The sequence below is a fragment of the Chiloscyllium plagiosum genome, unplaced genomic scaffold (assembly GCF_037043375.1).
Source record: "Chiloscyllium plagiosum isolate Xiang-an unplaced genomic scaffold, Cpla_swu_hap1 HiC_scaffold_13, whole genome shotgun sequence".
NCBI classification, from domain to species: domain Eukaryota; kingdom Metazoa; phylum Chordata; class Chondrichthyes; order Orectolobiformes; family Hemiscylliidae; genus Chiloscyllium; species Chiloscyllium plagiosum.
This window is the reverse complement of record NW_028270151.1, coordinates 90,802,159-90,826,979: the sequence shown is the minus strand read 5'-3', so window position 1 is coordinate 90,826,979 and position 24,821 is coordinate 90,802,159. Positions and strand designations below refer to the sequence as shown.

The window sequence follows — 24,821 nt, the reverse complement described above, 5'->3', positions numbered from 1 at the left end:
AAAAAGACATGTAATGATAAATGAAATCACTGTAATTAATTCAAACTTCGGTTCATCAAAATTTGCATTTGTATATACTTTACAATTACTGGTTAAAACGGAACAAAACGTTTAGTCTGTCATCTATAAGATGTATCAAAACATTTATAAAGGTATTCAAGAGGTGGGAGTAATTCATTTGTAACCTTTGGTGTTGCGTGAATTTAGTGTGTGGCTACCCTTAGTTTTTTTTATGATTTAGCAAGTCAGCTATTGGGAATTCCAACAAAGATAAGAACAGAGATTTTAAAAATACGTTAATGAAAAGAAAATGATTTTCTTTAAAAATTGGAAAGATGTGTTGTTGTTTACAAAGAAAACCTTTGTTATGAAAGTTAATGAGGGCAGCATGGTGACTCAATGGTTGGCCTTCCAGCACCAAGAGGCTGGGTTTGATTCCACCCTTGGGTGACCATCTGTGTGGAGTTTGCATGTTCTCCCCATGTCTTCTCATCTTCCGCCTAGGAACCCTCCAACCACAAGGGATGAACACAGATTTCTCCAGCTTCCTCATTTCCCCTTCCCCCACCTTTTCTCAGTCCCAACTCTCAGACTCAGCACCGCCTTCTTGACCTGCAATCTTCTTCCTGACCTCTCCGCCCCCACCCCCTCTCCGGCCTATCACCCTCACCTTAACCTCCTTCCACCTCTCGCATTCCCAACGCCCCTCCCCCCTACCTTTTATCTTAGCCTGCTGGGCACAGCCTCCTCATTCCTGAAGAAGGGCTTATGCCTGAAACGTCGATTCTCCTTCTCCTTTGATTCTGCCTGACCTGCTGCGCTTTTCCAGCAACACATTTTTAAGCTCTAACGACAGAGTGGTCCTCTTACTGCCCAACAAAGCAAGAAGCCTCTTCAACTGCATCTTTCCTCCTAGCTATGATCTGAAGTTGAGAATCAGACTTTGAACTTTGAACAACAGCTTGTTTTACAAGAGAATTTGAACAAACTGATGTTTGCACAAGGGAATGGGTTTGGAAAGATAATTGCAGGTTAATTATTGTTTTAAGAACACTGAAGAGATTTTAGCACCAAGATGCTCAAAGACTGACAGCTGCTTGGTTGTTGTGTTGGTCAATCAAGGAGCGGGTAGTGCGAGCTAACCAAATACAGTGAACAAAGAAACCATGGACTGAAGTGGTTTTGACTGCTTTTTGAAAGCAGAAGGCTGTATGTTCAGAAATTGCCAGACTGGAAAGATATATTTTTGAGTTTTCCTCTCTCGACTTTTACATTCAGTTTATTGGGTGTTCTGAGAAAAGTATCACAGTTTATAAGAAATGTGAATATTCCTCAGAGCCTGCTGAAAGCTGTTTGCATTGACTACTGACTTAGGAATTCACCAAGATACAATCCCACGTGCCTGTGATACAGCACATCATTTAAGAAATGTCAGAAAGACTTGGTACTCATTTTTTTGAAATGATTATCAAAGTGGCCAGTTAGAACTCTTATCTTAGAGTCATAGAGATGTACAGCACGGAAACAGATCCTTCTGTCCAACACGTCCATGCCGACCAGATATCCCAACCCAATGTAGTCCCACCTGCCAGCACCCGGCCCATGTCCCTCCAAACCCTTCCTATTCATATACCCATCCAAATGCCTCTTAAATGTTGCAATTGTACCAGCCTCTACCACTTCCTCTGGCAGCTCATTCCATACACGTACCACCCTCTGTGTGAAAAAGTTGCCCCTTTGGTCTCTTTCATATCTTTCCCCTTTCACCCTAAACCTATGCCCTCTAGTTCTGGACTCCCTGAGCCCAGGCAAAAGACTTTGCCTATTTACCCTATCCATGCCCCTCATAATTTTGTAAACCTCTATAAGGTCACCCCTCAGCCTCCGAAGCTCCAGGGAAAACAGCCCCAGCCTGTTCAGTCTCTCCCTATAGCTCAAATCCTCCAACCCTGGCAACATCCTTGTAAGTCTTTTCTGAACCTTTTCAAGTTTCACAACACCTTTCCGATAAGAAGGAGACCAGAATTGCACGCAATATTCCAACAGTGGTCTAGCCAATGTCCTGTACAGCCACAACATAACCTCCCAACTCCTGTACTCAATACTCTGACCAATAAAGGAAAGCATACCAAATGCCTTCTTCACTATCCTATCTACCTGGTTATCTTGTTTTAATTTATTTTTTAACTGTGCATTTCTGACTGTCTATGTGGGGATTACGATGAAAAATTATTTATAGTCATTAGTTACATTACCTTGTTGTTTAGCTTTGCTCTATTAAAGTATTAGTAATACATTATGGAATAAATGGCTCAGTGGTTAGCACTGCTGCCTCACAACTCCAGGCAGCCATGTTTAATTACACTCTCAGGTGACTGTCTGTGTGGAGTTTGCATGTTCTCCCCATGTCTGTGTGAATTCCCTCTGGGTGCTCCGGTTAACTTCCACAGTCCAAAGATGTGCAGGTTAGGTTGATTAGCCATGCTAAACTGCCCACAATGTCCTTGGACATGTAGGTTAGGTGGATTGTAGGGGGCTGCGTCTCGGTGAGATGCTCTTCATACGTTTGGTGTGGACTCAATGGGCCGAATGGTCTACTTCTACACTGTATAGATTCAATGCATTTGATCATTTTTTGCTTGAGTAATAAACACAGCATCTGAAAGCTGTGATTCTTAGGAGCAACGGGGTGATTTTGAGGTCCATCAAATGTTTTGATTTCACTGGGTTATGGATCCAAGTTTAATGAGTCTGAGTTGATCTGGCTTGCTGTCCCTGTGTCATAACAGTACAAAGTTCTTTTGGGTCACTTGAGGTAGTAGGGTTTAACCTGAGACCACAGTTGATCAGATGATTTCTGAGACTGTCAGCATTAGAGAAAATTGCAATTCTCCTTTGAGTTCTCAGTGCATTGTTACTTTATTCCAATTGTATTATGAGGCACTATTTTCTTCTTGAGAGACAAAGGGAGAAAATTCTCAGCCAGAGTTTAATACCGCATCTTTGGTATCATCTCCAACATGTGAAAAATTGTCATGATGGTGCATTTTAGATGATGGCCTTTTAATTCCTACTTGGCAGAATTGACTGGGATTGTTGCCTCTGGATGAATATTTAATTTCAGCCCAGGTGCCTCACCTCAAACCCACGTTGAACCTCAGCCAGCTGTGGGGTTAGGTGATCAAAGAATATTGACAGTGCTGAAAGGGAACATTCAGCCCATCAAGTCTGCACCAACCCTCCAAAGACTATTCCAACCAGACCCAGTTTCCCCCACCCTATCCCTGTAACCCTGTAAATCCACCTAGCCTGCAGGTCCCTGTACACTGGGGACAATTTAGAGTCATAGAGATGTACAGCATGGAAACAGACCCTTCAGTCCAACTTGTCCATGATGACCAGGTATCCCAAACTAATCTAGTCCCGTTTGTCAGACCTTGGTCCATACCCCTCCTATTCATATACCCATCCTTTTAAATGTCGTAATTGTACTAACCTCCACCACTTCCTCTGGCAGCTCATTCCATACACCGCACCACCCTTTTAACTTTTTTTCCCTGTCACCTTAAACCTTTGCCCTCTAGTTCTGGACTCCTCCTCCACCCCAGGGAAACGACTTTTCTATTTACCCTATCTATGTCTCTCATGATTTTATAAACCTCTATTAGGTCACCCCTCAGCCTCCGACGCTCCAGAGAAAACAGCCCCAGCCTATTCAACCTCTCCCTCTGGTGCAAATCCTCCAACCCTGACAACATCCTCGTAAATCTTTTCTGAATGCTTTTAAGTGCCACAACAGCCTTCCGATTGGAGGGAGACCAGATATGCACACCATGGTTAATCCGCCTGCACATCTTTGGACTGGGTGAAGAAACCAGAGCACCTGGATTTAACCCACACAGGTATGGGGAGAATATCCAAACTCCATACAGACAGTACTTTAAGGCTGGTATCACACCTGGGTCCCCAGCCCTAAGAAGCAGCAGGCCACCTGGTACCTGCTGAGGCCTTTGTCCATCTTAAATGTGTGGTTTTGTCACTTATTAAAGTAACTTTAGTCTATTAAAGTTTTAGTCCCGATATTAAACTAGACATTCACATTTGAAAATCAGTAGTTCTGGTGTTATATAATTGTGACAAATTTTACCAATTAAAAACAAAGGAAAAGCTTGTAAAAACATACATTGTAGCTCCATTAAAATCAGTCTCTTGAAAGGTTAGTCTGGATAGGCTCAGATAGCCAGAGTCATGTGGCTGAGTTATGGCATGAGTCTCTCAAAGATTTGAATATTCAGCAGGCTGTGAAGGTATGCACTTGTAGTTTTTATATCAGCTGGTCAAAATTCTTTGAGGACATCAGGTTTAGAAACTTTTAAAATGTCAAGGTCTCCAGCTTTAATAAGGTGTAGATGTTATTGCCTTGCTCTACAGCTGGTATTCTGCCCAGACAGCTATTTGACCATCTAGCTGATGACATATACCTTTTTTGGAAATGAAATTTTGAACTTAATCTTCAAAGTGACTCTCTGATGTTAAGAAAAACATTACACTTTCACGGAAATGAAAAGCTCGAAGCAATATATTCCTCTTCTTCAGAAAGCAGAGTTAAAAACCACACAACACCAGGTTATAGTCCAACAGGCTTATTGGAAGCACTAACTTTCAGAGTGCTGCTCCTTCATCAGGTGGTTGAGCGTCGCTCCGAAAGCTAGTGTTTCTAAATAAACCTGTTGGACTATAACCGGGTGTTGTGTGATTTTTAACTTTGTACACCACAGTCCAACACTGGCACCTTCAAAGCGTGTTTAGAAAGCAAGTTCCTGAATGACAATAACTTTATAGATTTCATAGAATAGATTAGAATCTCTAAAGTGTGGAAGCAAGCCATTTGGCCCCAACAAGTCCACACCGACCCTCCAAATAGTAACCCACCCAAATCCATTCCCCTACCCTATTACTCTACATTTACCCCTAACTCATGCACCTAACCTATGCATCCCAAAACACTATGGGCAATTTAGCATGGCCTAACCTAACCTACACAAGAAGCAAAGCTTTAGCTGGACTCAAGGTGTTGGAGGGTATGTCAAAACAGCCAGGTGTGTGTTGGAATAGTGATGTCTACAGGTGAGGAGGGCATGAACGCACGAGCTAAGACAGAGGTGAAGTCAGTCAGACACAGAAACAGAAACAGACAGTTTGCAATAGAACTGAAAGCAAAAGTTTCAGCCTTCCCAGTAAACATCTGTGCAGCAGGTAATGAACATTGATCAACATTCTGATGATTCAGCAACACTAAAGGAGTCAAAACAGTCAATAGTGAGATAGAGCTGGGTGCACATGAAATGTTTTCAGATGCTATTGCCCAAGAACAGCCTGTAGGTGGCAAATAGGAGGAGGATGCCAAGTTGGTTTTCTGTGGACACCAGAGGTAACAGTTCAAGAGCAGAAAAGAAGCTTTTCCAGATAACACTGGGATAGATGTGAATGGAACTAGATGAGGGCAGTTCCAGTTCCACTCAGTCAGATGATAGAGGAGAGGTACTGGAAGGAGGATAGTGTACATCAAACAGGTCTAGAAGGACAAGGAACAGTTTTAAGTACATGTACTATATAGACTGAAACACCAATGAACAACTATGCAAGACACATGGACAGATCAAGAAATTTAGATGCTACCTGAATAAAAGAAAGGCTTCATTGTCAGGGTAGGGCAGGTATTGAGTGCAAGAAAGCAGCATTAGCTGTGAAATGGTTCAAGACGAGAATGTCGAGGTCAAGCTTAAGAGGAACCCGAGGCACTACAGAGGTAGTGCCTCCCACCCGCCCTCCTCCTCTAACCTAAAATAAGACCCGTTGTGGTAAATAGGTAAGTGCTGCATTTTGCTTGTTCTATTCTTGGACCTAGTTTTTTTTAAAAAAGGTTTTAGAGGGATGGCAGTGAAGGCAGTGCAAGGTTCCTCTTGCAACATGTATGAGGTGAGGGATGCCATGGACGTCCCTGCTGATTACACTTGCAGGAAGTGCACCCATCTCCAGCTCCTCCAAGACCGTGTTAGGGAACTGGAGCTGGAGTTGGATGAACTTAGGATCATTCGGGAGGCAGAGGGGGTCATAGATCGGAGCTTTTGGGAAGTAGCAACTCCAAAGATTGCAGACAGATGGGTGACAGTGAGGGGGATTGGGAGGAAGCAGCCAGTGCAGGGACCCCCTGCGGCCGTTCCCCTCAAGAACAAGTACACCGTTTTGGATACTTGTGGGGGGGACGACTTACCAGGGGTAAGCAATGGAGTTCAGGCCTCTGGCACGGAGCCTGTCCCCGTTGCTCAGAAGGGAAGGGTGGAGAAGAGCAGAGCAATAGTTATTGGGGACTCGATAATTCGGGGCACAGATAGGTGGTTTTGTGGGGGCGAGAGAGACTCTGTTTGGTATGTTGCCTCCCAGGTGCAAGGGTACGTGACGTCTCTGATCGTGTTTTCCGGGTCCTTATAGGGGAGGGGGAGCAGCCAGAAGTCGTGGTCCACATTGGCACCAACGACATAGGAAGGAAGAGGGCTGAGGATGTTAGACAGGCTTTCAGGGAGCTAGTTTGGAAGCTCAGAGTTAGAACAAACAGAGTTGTTGTCTCTGGTTTGTTACCGGTGCCACGTGATAGAGAGTCGAGGAACAGAGAGAGAGAACAGTTAAATGTGTGGCAACAGGGATGGTGCAGGAGGGAAGGATTCCGGTATCTGGATAACTGGGGTACTTTCTGGGGAAGGTGGGACCTCTATAAACAGGATGGTCTACACCTGAACCTGAGGGGCACCAGTATCCTTGGCGGGAGGTTTGCTAGTGCTCTTGGGGGGGGTTTAAACTAACTCTGCAGGGGCATGGGAACCTAGACTGTAGCTTTAGGGTGCAGGACCTGGAGTGTAGGGAGGTTAGGAACATGGCATCGATCTCAAAGGAGGGTGCCTGAAAACAGGAAAGTGGCTTGAAGTGTGTATACTTCAATGCAAGAAGTATACAAAATAAGGTAGGTGAACTTGCAGCGTGGGTTGGTACCTGGGACTTCGATGTTGTGGCTATTACGGAGACATGGGTAGAACAGGGACAGGATTGGCTGTTGCAGGTTCCAGGGTTTAAATGTTTTAGTAGGGTCAGAGGTGGGGGTAAAAGAGGGGGAGGTGTGGCATTGCTTGTCAAAGATAGTATTACAGCGGTGGAAAGGACGATGGATGAAGACTCGCCATCTGAGGTAGTTTGGACTGAGGTTAGGATAGGAAAGGTGAGGTCACCCTGTTAGGAGTTTTCTACAGGCCTCCTAATAGTCCTAGAGACGTAGAAGAAAGGATTGCGAGGATGATTCAGGAGAAGAGTGAAAGTAATAGGGTGGTTGTTATGGGGGACTTTAACCTTCCAGATATTGACTGGGAAAGCTATAACTCTAGTTTGTTAGATGGGTCGGTGTTTGTCCAATGTGTGCAGGAGGGTTTCCTGATACAATATGTAGACAGGCCAACAAGAGGTGAGGCCATACTGGATTTGATTCTGGGTAACGAACCAGGCCAGGTGTTAGAATTGGGAGGTAGGTGAGCACTTTGGGGACAGTGACCACAATTCGGTGACTTTTACTCTAATTATGGAGAGGGATAAGTGTGCAGTGCAGGGCAAGAGTTATATCTGGGAGCAGAGAAATTATGATGCGGTGAGGCACGACTTTGGATGCGTGGCTTGGAAAAGTAGGCTTCAAGGGAAGGGCGCAATTGATATATGGAGCTTGTTCAAGGAGCAACTATTGAGTGTCCTTGATAAGTATGTACCTGTCAGGCAGGGAGGAAAGGGTCATGTGAGGGAGCCGTGGTTTAATAAGGAATTGGAATCCCTTATTAAAGGGAAGAGAGCGGCCTATGGAAAGATGAGGCGTGAAGGTTCAAATAGGGGTGATTGAGAGTTATAAGGTAGCCAGGAGGGATCTGAAGAGAGAGCTAAGAGCAGCAAGGAGGGGACATGAAAAGTCCTTAGTTGGTAGGATTAGGGAAAACCCTACGGCTTTCTATAGGTATGTCAGGAATAAAAGAATGACTAGGGTAGGAATAGGTCCAGTCAAGGATAGTAGTGGGAAGTTGCGTGTGGAGGCTGAAGAGATTGGGGAGACACTGAATGAATACGTTTCGTCAGTATTCACTCAGGAATAGGACATTGATGCCGATGTGAATACTGAGTCACAATTAATTAGAATGGATGGCTTTGAGGTATGTAGGGAAGAGGTGTTGGAAATTCTGGAAAGGGTGAAAATAGATAAGTCCCCTGGGCATAATGGCATTTATCCTAGGATTCTCTGGGAAGCAATGTGAGGAGATTGCAGAGCCATTGGCCTTGATTTTTATGTCCTCGTTGTCTACAGGAATAGTGCCAGAAGACTGGAGGATAGCAAATGTGGTTCCCTTGTTCAAGAAGGGGAGTAGGGATAACCCTAGTAACTATAGGCCGGTGAGTCTCACTTCTGTTGTGGGCAAAGTCTTAGAGAGAATTGTAAGGGATAGGATTTATGAACATCTGGATAGGAATAATGTGATCAAGGATAGTCAGCATGGTTTTGTGAAGGGCAGGTCGTGCCTCACAAACCTTATTGAATTCTTTGAGAAGGTGACTAAGGAGGTGGATGAGGGTAAAGCGGTAGATGTGGTGTATATGGATTTTAGTAAGGCGTTTGATAAGGTTCCCCATGGTAGGCTACTGCAAAAAATACAGAGGTATGGCATTGGAGGTTTGGATTAGGAATTGGCTGGCTGGAAGATGACAGAGAGTAGTAGTTGATGGTAAAGGTTCATCTTGCAGTGCAGTTACTAGCGGTGTTCCGCAAGGATCTGATTTGGGACCGTTGCTGTTTGTCATTTTTATAAATGACGTGGAGGAGGGGCTAGAAGGATGAGTGAGCAAGTTTGTGGATGATACGAAAGTCGGTGGAGTTGTTGACAGTGAGGAAGGATGTGTCAGGCAACAGCAGGATATAGATAAGCTGCAGAGCTGGGCAGAAAGGTGGCAAATGGAGTTCAATGTAGGTAAGTGTGAAGTGATTCACTTTGGTAAGAGTAACAAGAAGATGGGGTACTGGGCTAATGGTCGGATACTTGATATTGTGGATGAGCAGAGGGATCTTGGTGTCCATGTACACAGATCTCTGAAAGTTGCCACCCAGGTAAATAGTGCGGTGAAGAAGGCATATGGCGTACTGGCTTTTATTGGTAGAGGAATTGAGTTCCAGAGCCCTGAGGTCATGTTGCAGTTGTATAAGGCTCTGGTGCGGCCACATCTGGAGTATTGTGTGCAGTTTTGGTTGCCATACTATAGGAAGGATGTGGAGGCACTGGAACGGGTGCAGAGGTGGTTTACCAGGATGTTGCCTGGTATGGTAGGAAGATCGTATGAGGAAAGACTGAGGCACTTGGGGTTGTTTTCATTGGAGAAAAGAAGGTTTAGGGGTGACTTGATAGAGGTGTACAAGATGATTAGGGATTTAGATAGGGTTGACCATGAGAACCTTTTTCCACGTATGGAGTCAGCTATTACGAGGGGGCATAGCTTTAAATTAAGGGGTGGTACGTATAGGACAGATGTTAGGGGTAGATTCTTTACTCAGCGAGTTGTGAGTTCATGGAATGCCCTGCCAGTAGCAGTGGTGGACTCTCCCTCTTTATGGGCATTTAAGCGGGCATTGGATAGGCATATGGAGGATAGTGGGCTAGTGTAGGTTAGGTGGGCTTGGATCGGCGCAACATCGAGGGCCGAAGCGCCTGTACTGCGCTGTATTCTTCTATGTTCTATGTTCTACAACAACAAGGTTCTGCATTCAGGGACTCACCTGTAGGATGGGATTGGAGAGGTGTTGCTTGGATTGACTGGAGTTTTCAAAGGTGAAAAATGTCATGCTGGAAAAACACAGCAGGCCAGGCAGCTTTCAAGGAGCAGGAGAATCGACATTTCGGGCATAAGCCCTTCTTCAGGAATGCTGCTGGTGTGCTAAGCGGGCTGAGATAAAAGGTGGGGGGGGAGGGAATTTGGGGGAGGAGTGCTGGGAATACGATAGGTGGAAGGAGGTGAGGGTGAGGGTGATAGGCCGGAGAGGGGGTGTGGGCGGAGAGGTTGGGAAGAAGATTGCAGGTCGAGAAGGCGGTGCTGAATCCGAGAGTTGGGACTGAAATAAGGTGGGGGGAGGGGAAATGAGGAAGCTGGAGAAATCTACATTCATTCCGGTGGTTGGAGGGTTACTAGGCGGAAGATGAGGCGCTCTTCCTCCAGGCGTCGTGTGGCCAGGGTCTGGTGATGGAGGCGGCCAAGGACCTGCGTGTCATTGGCGGAGTGGGAGGGGGAGCTAAAGTGTTCAGCCATAGGGCGGTTGGGTTGGTTGGTGTGGGTGTCCCAGAGGTGTTCCCTGAAATGTTCCGCAGGTAGACGACCTTTCTCCCCAATGTAGAGGAGACCACATCGGGTGCAACGGATACAGTAACTGATGTGTGTGGAGGTGCAGGTGAATTTACGATGGATATGGAAGGATCCATTGGGGCCTTGGAGGAGGTGAGGGGGGAGGTGTGGGCGCAGGTTTTGCACTTCTTGCGGTTGCAGGGGAAGGTGCCGGGGGTGGAGGTTGGGTTGCTGGATGGTGTGGACCTGACAAGGGAATCGTGGAGGGTGTGGTCTCTCCCGAATGCTGATAGGGGTGGGGAGGGAAATATATCCCTGATGGTGGGGTCTGTCTGGAGGTGGCAGAAATGACGAAGGATGATACGATGTACCCGGAGGTTGGTGAGGTGGAAGGGGAGGACCAGTGGGGTTCTGTCCTGATGGCGATTGGAGGGGCGGGGCTCAAGAGCGGAGGTGTGGGAAGTGGAGGAGATACGGTGGAGAGCATCGTCGACCACGTTAGAGGGGAAATTGCGGTCTTTGAAGATGGAGGCCATTTGAGTTGTTTGGTAGTGGAATTAGTCCTACTGGGAGCAGATGCAGCGGAGGCGGAGAAATTGGGAATATGGGATGGCATTTTTACAGGGGGCAGGGTGGGAGGAGGTGTAATCTAGGCAGCTGTGGGAGTCGGTCGGTTTGTAGTAAATGTCTGTGTTGAGTCGGTCGCCCAAGATAGAAATGGAGAGGTCTAGGAAAGGGAGGGAGGAGTCTGAGACGGTCCAGGTAAATTTGAGGTCGGGGTGGAAGGTGTTAGTAAAGTGGATGAACTGTTCAACCTCCTCGTGGGAGCACGAGGTAGCGCCAATACAATCATCGATGTAGCGGAGGAAAATGTGGGGAGTGGTGCCAGTATAGCTCTGGAAGATGGACTGTTCCACATATTCAATGAAGAGGCAGGCATAGCTGGGGCCCATGGGGATGCCCATGGCTACTCCTTTGGTTTGGAGGAAGTGGGAGGATTGGAAGGAGAAGTTGTTAAGAGTGAGGACCAGTTCAGTCAGTCGAAGGAGGGTGTCAGTGGAAGGGTACTGGTTGGGTCGGTGGGAGAGGAAGAAGCGGAGGGTTTGGAGGCCTTCGTGATGGGGGTTGGAAATGTATAGGGACTGGATGTCCATCGTGAAGATAAGGCATTGGGGGCCAGGGAAGCAAAAGTCATGGAGGAGGAGGAAGGTGTGGGTGGTGTCCCGAATGTAGGTGGGGAGTTCTTGGACTAAGGGGGACAGGACAGTGTCGAGGTAAGCAGAGATGGGTTCGGTGGGGCAGGAGCAGGCTGAGACAATGGGTCGTCCGGGGCAGTCGGGTTTGTGGATTTTGGGCAGGAGGTAGAAACAGGCGGTGCGTGGTTGTGGGACTATGAGGTTGGAGGCGGTGGATGGGAGATCCCCCGAGGTGATGAGGTTATGGATGGTCTGGGAGATGATGGTTTGGTGGTGGGAGGTGGGGTCATGGTCAAGGGGGCAGTAGGAGGAGGTGTCCGCGAGTTGGCGTCTAGCTTCAGTGGTGTAAAGATCGGTGCACCAAACTACCACTGCGCCTCCCTTGTCGCCGGTTTGATGGTGAGGTTGGGGTTGGAACGGAAGGAGTGGATGGCTGCGCGTTGTGAGGGTGAGAGGTTGGAGTGGGGGAGAGGGGTGGACAGGTTGAGGGGGGTTAATGTTTTTTTCTCCTGAAGTTTTCAAAGATCAGTTTCAATTCAGTTGGATGTGAAACTGGACACATCTTGGGCAAAGCTGTATAATTTCTTAGGATAAAGTCCTAGCTTGCTTAAAGTCTGGTGTTGGGATCTGCCACAAGATGGGAAGGAAGGAATTGGATGTAAGTCTAATCCTGACTATGCACAAACAGTATTACAAAGTGAAGTGGAAATTAAATTCAAAGTCAGAGAAGACAGTGTCAATTGAGTGATCATGGATATGGTGAAAGCTAAGACTGGTGAATTTTACAGAATTTCCTTTTAAACTTCAACAATTGACAAATTATGAACAATAAAGGTTTGGAATTGGAACATAGGGAGGATTCCGATCCAGTTTTTAGCTTTTTAATTAGAAGGATTATTGGTTAGAATTTCAGTTGTTACCTTACAAGCATATGTATCAAGAGCCTCAAACTCAGACAAATCCATTTTGATAGACTTTAGGTTGTACATGTCATCTGTAAAATAAAATCCATATTATTTTTTGACATCTGTGAGGTGCATTATATATTTAATATTCATATTATAATATTTCATGATCTTAAAGAGGCCTGGTAAAAAATCTTGCAAATTCTCTCTCAGGTTGGCTGGCTTTGTCAGCACCTGGCAGAGTTCTTGACTTTCCTGTTTCCCCATGAACTTAACCATTTGATCAAAATGACAAAATATTTAGAATTATGTGGTACTGGGGGCAGTTGAACATTTGAATCAAATTAATATGAAAAATGTACTAACATCAAAAAAACAAGATTTATGTAATCTTTGAGAGTGAAAATGGAAGGGCGCATTTCATATTTTAAATATGCAGTGAAAAATTATTCAATGTCATCCAATAAGAGTTCTAGTTAATATCAAACAACATTCCCTTCCTGAATCCAACAATGTGATCTCTTGTAAGATAAATCTTCATCATGATGTAAGGTCCTTCTGCTAGAATTGCTGTCCCCTTCCTCTTCCTGAATAGGGATCAATAGGGCCTGATGGGCCTAGTGTGGAAGTGGAAAGCCACTAAGTAGTCAGAAGAGAACAGGCTTAAAGAAGCTGTAGTGTATTACATGCTAGCAATCAGGAACAGGTTACATTGGTGTGATGAATATTGCTCCAGGGATTGTGAAGGAGAATGACAATTAAGTGTTATTCCTTCGAGATCCTAAACTGTTCTCCTCCCCAAATCCATGTGACATCATCATATTGGATGGTGCTACATTCATTCTTCAGCATTAACCTTTCAGAGGCTTACATTGGTAAGCATCATCTGTACACAATGTTGTAGAATGTCTTTAAGTGTGTCCATTATCTGTATACACGAGCAGACAGAAGGTTGTGTCATTTATCACAGGAGGCATGGTTGGAGTGTGTTAGGAGACCAATTAAAAGATAACAAAGTCTGAGCTCTTCAGCACCATGTATATAATACTGTCACCTTCAATTAAAAACTTACAATATAGTATACCAGTGTCTGTTTGAATGATTAGGGAATGGAAGGTTAGAGGGAAACATAACAGATTAAACTACAAGACGATATTGATGGACTGGTCAAATGGGCTGATCGATGGCAAATAAAATTCAATCTGGATAAGAGCAAAGTGATGCACAGGCAAAAGAATGGTAAGCACCTGAGAAGGACTGAGAATCAGAGGGACCTTGGTCAACACCATTTCAACCACCTTGCAACTGCACTCTGGCAAAAGAGTGTGAAGGGAAGGGCTCCCTCTTTCAAAGGGCACTTTATTAAAAATGAAAGGATATACTGGTGAAGTATTCCCGTGCAAAAATACCAGGTAAATTTGCTGGGTCAGAAGATGTATTGGGAGGTGGTTCAAATGGAATATGAACACCTACAGAGAGTAGATGGCTCAAAGCAGCTGATTGTATGCTACAGATTTTACATTAATGCTGAGACTATTGATGTTTTGACTTGTTTTCAACATATTTCTAAGCTGTTTTCAAACTACTGATACCAGGAATCACCCCTCTGTGTAGATGTACAATCAATTGACAATGGATTGGCAAAACATAGCTACCTCAGGTATGTAACTGCAGAATGTTAGCTTGCATTTACCCAGGTCTAGATACTTTTTATCCAGACTGCTGGCTTAAGAACAACTTGCAGGAACTATCTAGAAGGATAAAATACTTTATTTTCCAGTGAAGGTACCTGTCATCCAGGCATACACCCATTCTCCCTCAAAAGTTACCTTGAGGCCACCATAGGGCTTTCAATTTCCTGGTGAAAGATCATATTTCTTAGTGGTTTATCTTTTCAATGTGTGTATGGAATGAATTGGGAGTGCTGGCCTGAATTCTGTCAGAAAACAATGCTGCTAGAAGTACACTTAGACAAGTGCAAGCAGTTAGAATCATAGAATTCCTACCATGTGGAAAGAAGCCATTCAGCCCATCCAGTCTACACTGATTCTCCAAAGAGCACCCAATCAAAACCAGTCCCCTTCCCTATAAGTCCACATTTACCATGGCTAATCTGCCTAACCTGCACATCCTTGGATGTGGGGGGAAGCTGGAGCACCTGAAGGAAATCTGAAGGGATCAGAAACCAGAAGACATAGAAGTAGAAATTAGGCCATTCAGTTCATCAAGTCTGCTTCAGCATTCAGACATGGCTGATAAGTTTTTCAACCCCATTCTCCCGCTTTCTCCCCATAACTCTTGACATTCAGGAGCCTATCTGTTTCCATCTTAAATATACTCAATGGCCTGGCCTCTACAGCCTTCTGTGGCAATGAATTCCATAGATGTACCCCTCTCTGGCTGAAGAAGTCTCTCTTTATCTCTGTTCTAAAAGGTCTTCCACTTAGTCTCGGGCACTAGTCTCTCCTGCCAATAGAAACATCTTCCCAACATCCACTCCGTCCAGGCCATTCAATATTTTGTGAGTTTTATTTTGATCTTCCTTCATCCTTCTAAACTCTGAGTATAGATCCAGAGTCCTCAAATGTTCCTCATATGTTAAGCGTTTCGTTCCTGGAACCATTCTAGTAAACCTCCTCTGAATACCATCCAGGGCAAGTACATCCTTCTTAAGATGTGGGACCCAAAACTGTGCACAATACACCAAAAGTGGCCTGACCAGAGCCTTGTGGAGCTTCAGAAGTACATCCAGGCTTTTATATTCAAGACCTCTCAAAATAAATGCTATCATTACATTTGCCTTCCTAACTACTGACTCAACCTGCAAGTTTACCATGAGAGAATCCTGGGCTAGAACTTCCAAATTTCTTTGCACTTCAGACTTCTGAATTTTCTCCCGGTTTAGAAAATAGTACATGTTTCTGTTTTTCTTACCTCACACTTGTACTCAATCTGCCACTCCTTTGCCCACTCTGTCCAAATCCTTCTGCAGCCTCCCTGCCTCCCTATTGCTACCTGCCCCTCTACCTATCTTTGTATCATCTGCAAAGTTAGCCAGAATGCCCTCAGTTCCATCCTCGAGATCATTAATGTATAAAGTGAAAAGTTGTGGGCCCAACAGTGACCCAGTGCTTGTCACCAGCTGCCATTCTGAGAAAGACCCTTTTATCAGCACTCCCTGCTTTCTGTCAGACAGCCAACTTTCTACCCATGCCAGTACCTTGCCTCTAACATCAAAGGTCCTTATCTTACTGAGCACCCTCCTGTGCAGCACCTTGTCAAAGGTCTTCTTGATGTCCAGGTAGGTAACATCATTGGCTCTCTTTGGTCAAACCTGCTCATTATTTCCTCAAACAATTCTAGCAGATTTGTCAGGCATGACGTCCCCTTGATGAAACCAAGCTGAAATCTTCACAATGGACTTCAAAATCTTACCCAAGACCAAAGTTTGGCTGATCTGCCAGTAACTTGCCTTACTCCCCTTTTAGACAGGGGTGTCCTGTTAACGATTTTCCAGTTCTCTGGGACACTCCCTGGCTCTAGCGATTCTGGGGAGAATGTGCAAATTCCACACAGACATTCACCCAAGGCTGGAGTTGAAGCCGGGTTCCTGGTGCTGTGAGGTAATAGTGCTAACCATTTAGCTATCATCCTGCTCATTTTATGTCTTGAGTATGGGGGAGGGGCTACTGGCATGGGGTGGGGGAGGGGCTTGGTGGAGGTGGTTAAAAATCACACAGCACCAGGTTATAGTCCAACAGGTTTAATTGGAAGCACTAGCTTTCGGAGCGCCGCTCCTTCATCAAGTGGTTGTATGGAGGTGAGATCTTAAAGATGCATGATAGACTCGGGCCCTATGTGTACACAAAAGTCAGTGATACCATCTTCTAGGGTCAACTCTTGGCCTCTGTATTCCAACATTTACTCCATTCTAGAGTGAAACACTGATCTGCTGGGAGAGAAATGTTGAGTTTGTGGATAATTCTGGTTCATAATCAGCTGGATTTTCGACATTAGACCTGTCATTAATGTGAACATGCTGATTTAACAATTCATTGTTTTTTGAATAATCACTCAATAAAAAATAAGCGTGAACTGCTCCAAACAAATGTTTTAAAAAGTGTCACATTGCTACAATGAAAAGTTGAGCAGGCGCATGTGAAGGAAGGATACACCAGGTACAACTGCATAATACTCACCTTTAATTTCTTTTAACTTATATTGTTGACCATCGGTGGCACCTGCAAAATCAAAACAAATTTTTTTTTTCAGTTCTGGAACATCTTGTAATATTGCGCAGAACAGCAATGTATTTAAGCTCTGCAGTCCTGCCACATCCATTCACGAATGCTGGTGCACAAGTAAACAACTCACTGGAGGAAGCAGCTCCACAAATGTCTCCATTGTCAATGACAGAAAAGCCCCACATATCGGTGTAAAAGGTAAGGCTGAAGCATTCTCAACAAGAGACCTTGGAGTGCAGGTTCATTAATTACTTGAAAGCGGAGTCTCACTTAGATAGGATAGTGAAGAAAGCATTTAGTATGCTTTCCTCTATTGGTTACAGCATTGAGTACAGGAGTTGGGAGGTCATGTTTTGGCTGTTCAGGACATTGGTTAGACCACTATTGGGATATTGTGCGCAATTCTGGTCTCCCTCCTAAAGGAAGGATTTTGTGAAACTTAAAAGGGTTCAGAAAAGATTTCCAAGTTGTTGCCAGGGTTGGAGAGTTTGAGCTCTTGAGAGAGGCTGAATAAGCTGGGGCTGTTTTCCCTGAAGCAATGGAGGTTGGGGTTTATAAACTTATAGAGGGTTATAAAATCATGAAGGGTATGGATAGGATATATAGACAAGGTCTTATTCCTGGGGTGGGGCAGTCCAGAACTAGAAGGCATGAGTTTAGAGTGGGAGGAGAAAGATTTAGGAAGGGACCCAAGGGACAATGTTTTCATGCAGACGGTGGTACGTGCATGGAATTAGCTGCCAGAGGAAGTGGTGGAGACTGGTACAATTGCAACATTTGAAAGGCATCTGGATGGGTATATGAATAGGAAGCATTTAGAGGAATATGGGCCAAGTGCTGGCAAATGTGTCTAAATTAATTTAGGATATCTGGTCGGCATGGATGTGTTAGACTGAAGAGTCTGTTTCTATGCTGTACATCTCTATGATTCTATAATATTTAGCTGGAAGTGCCAAGATCCAAGTCAGTGTCTCCCATTTGTTCCCAGCGTCACTTTTACTAGCATTCAGCCAATTTGAACCACTCCATGGGATATCAAGAAAACATTCGAGGTGCTTCATCCTGTAGAGGGTATAAGTCCTGACAACATTTCAGCAATGGTACTGAAGACTTGTGCTCCAGAACTTCCACTCCTTTCACCAAGCTGTACCAGTACAGAAACAACTTTGGTATCAACTCAACAATATAGAAAATTGCTCAGTATGTCCTGTGCACAAAAATAAGGGCAAATGCATCCCCACCAATTACTGACCCTTCAGTCAACTTTTGATCATCAATAAAGTGATGAGAGGTGTCATCAACAATGCTATCAAGCAGCATCTACTCAGTAATGCCCAGTTTGATGTTCCACCAGGGCCACGGAGCTCCTGACCTCATTACAGCCTTGGTTAAAACATGGACAAAAGAGTCAAATTCCAGACATGAGGTGAGAGTGACAGTCTTTGACATCAAGGCTGCATTTGCCGGAGTGTGGCATTAAGGAGCCTGAGCGAAACTGAAATCAATGAGTATCAGGGGCAAACTCTCTACTGGTTGGAGTCATAACTGGCATATAGGAAGATGGCTGTGTATGTAGGAGGTCATACATCTCATCTGCTGAACATCCCTGCAGGAATTCCTCAGTGCAGTGTCCTCAGCCCAACCATCTGCAGCTGTTACATCAATAACATTCATTCCATCATAAGGACAGAAGTAGGGATGTTCGCTAAATATCGCACAATGTCCAGCACCATTCATGACTCTTCAGATACTGAAGCAATCATGTCGAAATGGAGCGAGACTTGGACTTCTTCCAGACAAAGGCCGAAAACTAGTAGGTACCAATTCAAAAAAAACTCAATGACTCTTTCGAATAAAAAAAACAATCTAACCATTGCCTCTTGATATCTCCAGTGGTAGAGTGTGACTCCTGAGCTGAAACTTGTCCAGCTGTCCATGCTGCAGCTGTACAAAACTCTACTGTGACCACATTTGGAGTATTGCGTACAGTTCTGGTCACCGCATTAAAGGAAGGATGTGGAAGCTTTGGAAATGGTTCAGAGGACATTTACTAGGATGTTGCCTGCTATGGAGGGAAAGTCTTACGAGGAAAGGCTGAGGGGCTTGAGGCTGTTTTCATTAGAGAGAAGAAGGTTGAGAGGTGACTTAATTGAGACATATAAGATAATCAGAAGGTTAGATAGGTGGACAGTGAGAGCCTTTCTCCTCAGATGGTGATGGCTAGCATGAGAAGACATAGCTTTAAATTGAGGGGTGATAGATATAGGACAGATGTCAAAGGTAGTTTCTTTACTCAGAGAGTGGTAGGGTCATGGAATGCATTGCCTGCAACAGTAGTAGACTCGCCAACTTTAAGAGCATTGAAATGGTCATTAATAGACATATGAATGAGAATGGAATAGCGGTGGTAGATGGGCTTCAGATGATTCCACAGGTCAGTGTAACATTAATAGCTGAAGGGCCTGTACTGCGCTATAATGTTCTATGTTCTGTGCACCTGACACGTATCGATATTAAACTCTATTTGCTATTTCTTGGCTTACTTCCCCAGCTGATCAAGGTCCTGTTGAAATTTCTGATAACCTGCGTCACTGTTCACAACACCCCCCACCTCACCCTAGTTCTAAACTTACAGCTCAGCACTGTCCCCATGACTTGTCCCGACTTTAGTGATAGATTAGATTAGATTGCTTACAGTGTGGAAACAGGCCCTTCGGCCCAACAAGTCCACACCGACCCGCCGAAGCGTAACCCACCCATACATTTACCCCTTTACCTAACACTATGGGCAATTTAGCATGGCCAATTCACCTGACCTGCACATCTTTGGACTGTGGGAGGAAACCGGAGCACCCGGAGGAAACCCACGCAGACACGGGGAGAATGTGCAAACTCCACACAGTCAGTCGCCTGAGTCAGGAATTGAACCCGGGTCTCTGGCGCTGTGAGGCAGCAGTGCTAACCACTGTGCCACCGTACCTCCTCTTGTCCTACCTGTCTATCTACTTTTCCACCTATCCACTCCACCCTCTCCTCCCTGACCTATCACCTTCATCCCCTCCCCCACTCACCCATTGTACTCTATGCTATTTTCTCCCCACCTCCACCCTCTTCTAGCTAATCTCTCCACGCTCCAGGCTCACTGCCTTTATTCCTGATGAAGGGCTTTTGCCCGAAACGTCGATTTTGAAGCTCCTCGGATGCTGCCTGAATTGCTGTGCTCTTTCAGCACCACTGATCCAGAATCTGGTTTCCAGCATCTGCAGTCATTGTTTTTACCTCGTTGATTTTAACAACTACGAAGAATCCTCTTGCAAGGATGCCTGCCTTGAAGAAGATTTCCTCCTCTCTCTACAAGAATCTCAGGGGGTCCCTCTCCCACTGCAACTCCCAGGTCATTTCCTCTGCCCTGAAGCTCTTCAACCATGTCGTGAAACAAACTCACTACAACAGCCACATTCGCTTCCTCAGTGCCTGCCTCCGTAACCAACTCATCCCACACGGACTCCGGACCACCTTTAAACCAGCAGAGTTCGGACCCGAACAGGACAAACAGTACAGACTACAGATTCAAAAACACCAGCAACAGTTCTCCTTCAAGATCCTCCGCTCCACGCTTGCAGCAATGCACCGGCACCTAACCTCTCTACAGTCTGCCCTGCCTCAGCTGAGGGCCACACTCTCTCAGAATTGCAAAGGATCCACTCTGTACTACATCCTCAGGAGAATTCATACTCTCAACAAACAGTATTTCAATTCCATCTCAAACATCAAAAACTGTAAGTACAACAAACTTTTATCCACCCACCTCCATAACCAGCGCTCCTCAAACATTCCAGAAGATTCCCCTGTCCTTGGAACCTATTCCGCCATTAGCCATGCAGCTAATACAGCTGCCACCCCCACATTGATTGATGATGTCACTTCCGCCCCGATCATGGCCACTCCCACAACCACTTCCATCCCTCACAATTCCTCATGCATCACACATGACATCACTTCTGCCCCTCACATCATCGCTGATGCCACATGCTCAGTGACTTCCGCCACCCCTACTGCCGTTGTCAACACCACTTCCGCCTCCACCAGCGGCACTCACCTGCATTCTGTTGACATGCCCCCCACAGACCCCACTGTCACTATCCCCATCCCCCAGAACCCCGAGGGGAACACTACCCCTGCTCATGACTCCACCCCATTCCCCCCACCATCACACCCACTCCAGTTACTGGCTCCGCTCCCACTCACAGCTCCACACTCACACCAGATCCGAGCCCCCAGCCCTGCCGAGTTTTCACCATCCCTCCAGACCTTCCCCTCACTGAGGACGAACGATCAGTCCTCAGCAAAGGACTCACCTTCATCCCCCTCCGTCCACGCATCAATGAATTTAATACACGCCGTGACGTTGAACAATTCTTCCGTCGCCTCCGCCTCCGAGCTCACTTTCACAATCAGGATTCCCGCCCACCTTCCGAGGACCCCTTCGCCCACCTCCAACACACTGCATCCACCTGGATACCCCACCTGGCGTTTTATTTGCCCTCGACCTCTTCATTTCCAACTGCCGCCGGGACATTAACCGCCTCAACCTGTCCACCTCCCTCCCCCACTCCAATCTCTCACCCTCACAATGCACAGCCCTCCAATCCCTCTGCTCCATCCCAACCTCACCATCAAGCCAGCAGATAAAGGGGGCGCAGTGGTAGTCTGGCGCACTGACCTCTACACGCTGAAGCCAAACGTCAACTCGAGGACACCTCTTCCTACTGCCCGCCATCACCAAACCATCACCTCCCAGACCATACAGTACCTCATCACCTCAGGAGATCTCCCACCCACAGCTTCCAACCTCATAGTCCGGGAACCCCGCACTGCCCGGTTCTATCTCTTTCCCAAGATCCACAAGCCTGACCACCCTGGCCGACCCATTGTCTCAGCATGCTCCTACCCCACTGAACTCATCTCTACCTACCTCGACACTGTCCTATCCCCCTAGTCCAGGAACTCCCCACATACGTTCGAGACACCACCCACGCCCTCCACCACCTCCAAGACTTCCGTTTCCCCGGCCCCCAATGCCTCATCTTCACCATGGATATCCAATCCCTCTACACCTCCATCCGCCATGACCAGGGCCTCCAAGCCCTCCGTTTTTTCCTCTCCAGACGTTCCCAACAGTACCCTTCCACCGACACTCTCATTTGTTTGGCTGAACTGGTCCTCACCCTTAACAATTTCTCCTTTGAATCCTCCCACTTCCTCCAGACCAAAGGGGTAGCCATGGGCACACGTATGGGCCCCAGCTATGTCTGTCTCTTTGTTGGCTACATAGAACAGTTGATCTTCCATAATTACACCGGCACCACTCCCCACCTCTTCCTCCGCTACATTGATGACTGCGAGGAGTCATCCCGCGAGGAGGTTGAGCAATTCATCAACTTCACCAACACATTCCATCCTGACCTTAAATTTACCTGGACCATCTCTGACACCTACCTCCCCTTCCTGGACCTCTTCATCTCCATTAAGGATGACCGACTTGAAACTGACATTTTTTACAAACCCACCGACTCCCACAGCTACCTGGATTACACCTCTTCCCATCCTATCTCTTGCAAAAATGCCATCCCGTATTCCCAATTCCTCCGCCTCCACCATATCTGCTCCCAGGAGGACCAGTTCCACCATAGAACACACCAGATGGCCTCCTTCTTTAGAGACCGCAATTTCCCTTCCCACATGGTTAAAGATGCCCTCCAACGCATCTCGTCTACATCCCGCACCTCCGCCTTCAGACCCCACCCCTCCAACCGTAACAAGGACAGAACACCCCTGGTGCTCACCTTCCACCGTACAAACCTCCGCATAAACCAAAACATCCGCCGACATTTCCGCCACCTCCAAAAAGACCCCACCACCAGGGATATGTTTCCCTCCCCACCCCTTTCCGCCTTCCGCAAAGACCGTTCCCTCCGTGACTACCTGGTCAGGTCCACGTCCCCCTACAACCCACCCTCCCATCCTGGCACTTTCCCCTGCCACCGCATAAATCCCTGAAAGTTGCCACCCAGGTTGATAGGGTTGTTAAGAAGGCATATGGTGTGTTGGTGCTTGTTGTTAAGGGAGTTTCGGAGCCACGAGGTCATGCTGTAGCTGTACAAGACACTGGTAAGACCGTACCTGGAGTATTGCGTACAGTTCTGGTCACCACATTATAGGGAGGATGTAGAAGTTTTGGAAAGGGTTCAGAGGAGATTTACTAGGATATTGCCTGGCATGGAAGGGAGGTCTTACGAGGAGGCCTCCCACAGTCCAAAGATGTGCAGGTCAGGTGAATTGGCCGTGCTAAATTGCCCATAGTGTTAGGTAAGGGGTAAATGTAGGGGTATGGGTGGGTTGCGCTTCGGCGGGGCAGTGTGGACTTGCTGGGCTGAATGGCCTGTTTCCACACTGTAAGTAATCTAAGTAAGTAATCTAAGACCTGAGGCTGTTTTCATTGGAGAGAAGAAGGTTGAGAGGTGACTTAATCAAGACGTATAAGATAATCAGAAGATTAGGTAGGGTGGACAGTAAGAACCTTTTTCCTTGGATGGTGAAGGCTACCATGAGGGAATATAGCTTTAAATTGAGAGGTGATAGATTTTGGACAGATATTGGGGTAGTTTCTTTACTCAGAGACTAGTAGGGGCATGGAACGGACATGCTGCAACGGTAGTAGACTTATCGATGTTAAGGGCATTTAAATGGGCATTGGACAAATACTTGGATAATAATGGAATGATGTAGGTTAGATGGGCATCAGGTTAATTTCACAGGTTGGCACAACATCAAGGGCCGAAGGGCCTGTACTGCACTATAACATTATATGTTCTATGTTCTATTCATAAGTGCATGGAATTCTCTTCTAACTCAAAAGGAATCTGTATAAAAATAAACAATTACAGCCTATTTTGTTTGTCTACAGAGACAAGAAAAAAATTGTTAAATCTGGAATGAAATGGCAATATGAAAAGCACAGACCAGACAGTAGTATTTTCGACACCTGACAATCAAGTCTGAACAGACGTCCTTGCAACATAAGATTGTAACAAAGACTCACGAATCGACTACAAAATTATATGGGGTCAGGAGAATACAATCTTCTCGAAATATTTATATGACTATTTTATCTCTGTGTGGATTTGAAGATAATGGCATCACCAAAGCATATTTTTACCCAAGTGGTGGTGGGAATCTGGAATTCATTGCCTGTAAGGGTGGTAGAGGCATAAACACTCAACCTTTCAGAGGTATTTAGATATGTATTTGTGTCGTTATTAACATACCAGATTATGAGCGAAGTCCTGAAAACTAGGATTAGAATAGTTAGACCCGGTGGGCCGAAGAAGCATTTTCTATGCTGCAGATCTCTATTATTTTATGATAAGGATTGTATTCAACTTGCATCATCTGATTTTAAAAACTGAGACCCCCTTCATGAATGAAAATGATTGTTAAAGTGAACAAATCCTGACCTTAACTTTCTGCTGTAATCATCAGACCACAGATTGAGGCAAACCTAGGAGCCCATATGAAGTACTCTAAACTGGCTGCACAGGAATCACCATTTCATCTAAAGGAAGTAAAACCAGACAACTATGTTGCTGCCAACACATCTGCTGTTTAATACATGCATGCATAGTAAGTTCATATGTGGGGAGATAAAAGGTTGCCTGTTGAGTATTCAGCTCAGAAAAACAATGGAACTGTACTCCAGAGTATATAAATGATTCATATCTTAGTAGCTTACATGCAGAGCAGATAGGAAAGGAAAAATGGAATCATGATAAACTTGCTCTCTCACTCTCTCTACACACCTTATCATCTCTCAAAAGGATATGTTGAAAAGAACACTTTGATTAATTTGCTACTCATGAACTCGAGGAGTCTACAAATTTCACTCCAGTTGAGGAAGCAAGACAGGAGTGAACTCAGCTTTCACTCTTGCAATGTGAAGGTTCTGAGAACTTTAATCTTCTTGTTTTTATTAGATACCCCAGTCTTCCTTTTAATCTTATTGCCTGTAC

The 24,821-nt window shown here is 45.6% G+C and overlaps 1 protein-coding gene across 1 annotated transcript in view; it reads right to left on the bottom strand.

Annotated features, from left to right (window-relative positions):
- Positions 1 to 24,821, bottom strand: part of LOC122556265 (kyphoscoliosis peptidase-like) — a 131,088-nt gene that overhangs the window by 53,728 nt on the left and 52,539 nt on the right. The window contains exons 7-8 of the mRNA XM_087993199.1: positions 16,708 to 16,749; positions 12,524 to 12,597 (exon numbers count right to left, since the gene is read on the bottom strand). Coding sequence (XP_087849325.1) covers positions 12,524 to 12,597; positions 16,708 to 16,749 — 116 coding nt within the window. The remainder of the gene's footprint in view (positions 1 to 12,523; positions 12,598 to 16,707; positions 16,750 to 24,821) is intronic.